Genomic DNA, 4,330 nt, shown 5'->3' on the forward strand with positions numbered 1-4,330 from the left:
GGCTACACATCGATTCTAGGTTGGTGATTCCCTTGGCAAGCGTCATCTCTGCTGAATCAACCCGCAAATCCCACCTTCCTGCCACTCTACAATGGAAATGCTCCTCTGCTAACGTTAAACTTACTGTTTCCGGTGGACAAAGGTTCTCCAAGTAGACAAGACGGACCTGTTCAGCACGGATGCAAGAGACTCACGTAGCTCACGCGAGTGGGAACCATTGCCACGGATGGCCAGAGCTTTGGCATATTTGCCACAAGCAGCGACCGGGGCAAAATCTTATTGAATGCAAAAGGGCTGCCAAATCTGGAGCGACGGTATTTTTAACGTCTTTAAGGTGGCAATGTACGGCTCTCCAGCCTATTACGTGGCAAGCTGTTAAAAGGCCCATTTTGTCTTACAATATCCCCTACAACCGTCCGAGCAGTGCATCTGAACGGCCATGAAAGGGCCACGTTGCCCAGGCCGTACTACGTTGGACGGCGCGCCGCAATTCTGCCACGTCGGATAGGCGGGAAGAATGTTCGGATCTTTTCTCTTTCTACGGATTCTTCTCTCTCTTTCGCTTTGAGCCAATTTCACACTATCTTTCCAACGCCTTCTGTCATCTCGTTTAGCCTTTGCTTCTTCAAGTAGACTCCAAGCTCAGAATCCAACCTGCCCATCCACCCCTTCGTGCTCGAGTTCTCCCATTAGTCCGCTCTGCAAAGCATCCATTCCCGATTCCTGTCATGTTCCCTCGTGATCTTGATTGATTGCATGACTGCTCCAAAGCCCCGCCGTGTGCGCTCGTGACCAACGGATTCGGGAATGCAGGTGTAGCGCTCGTGAGAGGATTGCAGATTCGTTTTGGTGGTGGGGAATTGTTTCGTTGGTTGCTTCTAGCTGTCGGGAAAGCAAAATCTCCGCACTACGGATGAGTATGTCCTTGGCCACTACTTGGGTCCATAAAAGGACCCGGAGCTGAGGTATTTTGGGCAGGCGGCAGGCACTTAGGAAGCTTGGTTTTCCGTGTGCGTACAGATCCGCATGGAAGCCAAGAAGTCTCGGTTCAGGAGGATCTGTGTCTTCTGCGGAAGCAGCAGCGGTAATAAGCGTATCTATAGTGATGCTGCTCTCGACCTTGGCAAAGAACTGGTATGGCACCTTGCTAAATTTTTTGTCGAACAATATGCATAAACTGTATTGTGCTATGATATAATCCACTGATCAAACCGATCCTTCAGTGAGCCTTTATACATTGCGCCCGCAGAACATGGTCTTTGGTGCTGCATAGTCGTAGAACCTTCTCGAGTTCTATTCGTACTCAGAATTAATTAAACAGTGCGCACTGCGCATATCATCTTTGATGCTGCCTCAGTCGTAGAATCATGTCTTTCTCGGTGCTAAGTTGCCAACTTTTATCCTACCAAAGAAAGATTTGAATTACTTGTTAACAGTTTGAGTTTGAGCTTTTGTATGAAGCGTCTTATTGGCTCGTGATTGTCCGTTGCGCTTTGAGAGCTCCTTGCAATGCCGGCAAGAGACTTCTGCGTTGGCTGACGGGATTGTTCTGATTAGGTGGAGAAGAAAATCAATCTGGTATATGGAGGTGGCAGTATTGGTCTGATGGGACTGGTTTCTAAAACGGTTTATGACGGCGGATGCCATGTCGTTGGGTAGGTCAACATATATCAGCATATAATAACCGAATAATCATTGTATGGGATGTACTGCAATCTTGTGAAAGAATAGCGATCTTTTATTGTTATGCAAACGGATCTTGGGCATAGCGTGGTACCCCTACATTGGATAGAGGAACAACGTAGAGATCTTGAAGGAGGATGATTGTAAAATATATGCAGACTTGCACGAAGCTGCATTTGCTCATTTCAATGGGAACATATTGAAAGGTTCAAATTTGACTCTCTAAGCCTGACTCTGTGCTTTTCATTTGTTACGATTGTGGCATGTACGACAGGGTGATTCCAAAGGCACTTATGCCTCTTGAGGTACCTACTACCATACCTTGCAAACCTGGATACACTGAAGCAGCTTTCCCTCTTCTTATTTTTCCAGTTTTCAGGGTCGCGCTACAAAACTTGTACTGTTGGGGGTCTGAGTTCCAGCATCTGCGTTATGTGAAGTACAGAGAAACTTTAAAACCAAAGCGTCGAGCTACCCCTCTTCTTATTTTAAGTTGAATGGTTCTCCACCCTGCAAATACACACACCCTTGATTAGTTCCGTAACGGCCCAGACGCTAGAGTTCTGTCTACGAGCTGAGAATGGGAATTTGGATTTCGCTCTATTTTCAGTAATACATCCTTGTGTATTACGACTTGGATGTTGCTCTACTGAATTGGATGTTGCTCTATTTTCAGTAATACATCCTTGTGTATTATGACTTGGAAATCCTCATCAGCCACACTCTTTGTCGGATAGTATAAATTCATTCCTAACTTGACAGTTAGATGATTACATATTGTAATTCGTTGAACAGAATGGCAAAGAATTGGCAGATATTTTCAAGGAATCAGGGATTATAAAATAGTGGATGTTTTGCATCCTTGTTGCAGATTTCTGGAGAGACGGTGGGTGAGCTGAAGGTTGTTGCTGACATGCACCAACGCAAGGCAGAGATGGCGCGTCAAGCGGATGCCTTCATCGCCCTTCCAGGTGCTTTATAATTTCGTCAATAGCATCACAGAGCATCTGAAAGATGGGTCACCGTACTTCTTTACTCGCTTGCTATGTTTGAATGGTGTGCCATAACAGGTGGCTATGGGACGTTAGAAGAATTACTAGAGATGACGACGTGGTCTCAACTCGGGATACATGATAAGCCGGTATAAGTCTGTGAAAAACCCTCTCTGAGCTGGACGTTTGGCACTGCCATTTCGCCCGTTGCAGAATTTGGAACCTTTTAGTCTTTCTATATCATCGACAAGATTCTAGGGTACGCTAATGGATGGCTACTCTGCAGGTGGGCTTGCTGAATGTGAACGGATATTACAATGCGTTGCTGGCTTTGCTCGACAAAGGGGTGGAGGAAGGATTCATTAAACCTGCGGCTCGGCATATAATTGTTTCAGCTCCTAGCGCAAGGGAAGTGATTCGAAAAATTGAGGTAGGGGAATCAGAACGTGCCAATACGAAGATTTGGATATATTCCTTGTTGCTCTCGATTTAGATTTTGACATATGGTGACATATGACAAGAGTTACGAACTGTTGGTTTTTTTTTTTTCAAAAAACGAACTGTTGATTTGAACAAGGGAGAGTTACGAACTGTTGATTTGAACAAGGAAGGTGCTCTAGACGCTGGATTTGGATTTTGACACCTTTGACGTGCGCATTGTAACCGATTACTGGGGCTGCAGGAATTCGAACCACTATATGATCGTCTGACTCCTAGGCTAAGTTGGGACATTGAAAAGCTGGGATATTCGCCATCCAACAGACGGTGACTCAAAAAGTGGAAAGATTTACGAAATCTGTAAGTACCATCGGATGGTGTTGTGACATGAGCACGGCTAAGTTTTGAGCACAGTCCTATCATTCACGGGAACACGGGTTTGAATCAGATCTTTGTAAATATTCTCAAGATAAGGACGGTGGCTGCAATCAGAATCGAATTCACAAACTACAGCGCAGGCGTCAGGGAATAAAAAGGCCAAGGGCCGTTGATGTATTAAGTTGTGCAGAAAGCGCGCTCCGGGGCCCGGGCCCTGTTTTCTGTAATTCTGTTTGTTGAGAAATGCAGCTAGGACAGCTTTTTCTCTGAAACGCTCTCGTTGTGATGCAAAGGCTTTAAATCGTTCTCACGTTCATTACTTGCTTTAAACTTTATATCCTCCGATAGAGTGAAAAGCTGACGACTCCAGGATTGAGGGGTGCAACCCCGTCAGAGGAGTCTGCTGTCTAGAGAGTCCCCCCTGCTCAATTCCTCACCTGAAAATAGAATTTTCTCAGAATCCTCAAATTCGACAATGAATTTGAAGACATAGCTCGTGATTCGTCGCTAGTCCACCTGGACAATACACACCAAGAGCATGGTCGTGACTCGTGATCACGATTCACGCGTCCCCCAACACATTTAACCTCCTGTTTCCACGCAGTTGTAAATGGGCCATTTACCTGCACCATGGCCACCTCGGTTCAGTTCCCACGCGAGAGCCTCAAATGGCAATGAGAGCCAATGATGGCAGACCCCTTTGCACCCAAACCATTGCGATGATTGGAATGCACTTTTTTAGCACTATGTGAGCACTTTTTAATGCATGTGCATGATCGCACAAAGACACTCATATATTAGGATTGAAGTGCTTTTGTTTAGATCTATGGACTATATAA

At 45.5% G+C, this 4,330-nt stretch overlaps 1 protein-coding gene across 1 annotated transcript; it reads left to right on the forward strand.

Annotated features, from left to right (window-relative positions):
* The first annotated feature begins 635 nt into the window (after nt 1-635).
* LOC147880761 (cytokinin riboside 5'-monophosphate phosphoribohydrolase LOG3-like) lies at nt 636-3,645 on the forward strand. The gene is made up of 7 exons (XM_087371119.1): nt 636-1,134; nt 1,558-1,655; nt 1,958-1,988; nt 2,555-2,654; nt 2,754-2,824; nt 2,962-3,105; nt 3,358-3,645. The coding sequence occupies exons 1-7, from the start codon at nt 1,027-1,029 to the stop codon at nt 3,442-3,444; spliced, it is 639 nt and encodes a 212-aa protein (XP_087227245.1). The 5' UTR covers nt 636-1,026; the 3' UTR covers nt 3,445-3,645.
* The last annotated feature ends 685 nt before the right edge of the window (nt 3,646-4,330 follow it).

The sequence above is a fragment of the Dipteris shenzhenensis genome, chromosome 32, assembly GCF_047967505.1.
Source record: "Dipteris shenzhenensis isolate YYH24624 ecotype China chromosome 32, Dip_SZ_1.0, whole genome shotgun sequence".
Lineage (NCBI taxonomy): Eukaryota > Viridiplantae > Streptophyta > Polypodiopsida > Gleicheniales > Dipteridaceae > Dipteris > Dipteris shenzhenensis.

Excerpts from the sequence above, each read along its gene's own strand:
- LOC147880761 (XM_087371119.1), top strand. The coding sequence starts at position 1,027 with ATGGAAGCCAAGAAGTCTCGGTTCAGGAGGATCTGTGTCTTCTGCGGA. Across the intron at positions 1,135-1,557 it reads TCGACCTTGGCAAAGAACTG|GTGGAGAAGAAAATCAATCT; the intron begins GTATGGCACCTT and ends TGTTCTGATTAG. Across the intron at positions 2,825-2,961 it reads TCGGGATACATGATAAGCCG|GTGGGCTTGCTGAATGTGAA; the intron begins GTATAAGTCTGT and ends GCTACTCTGCAG.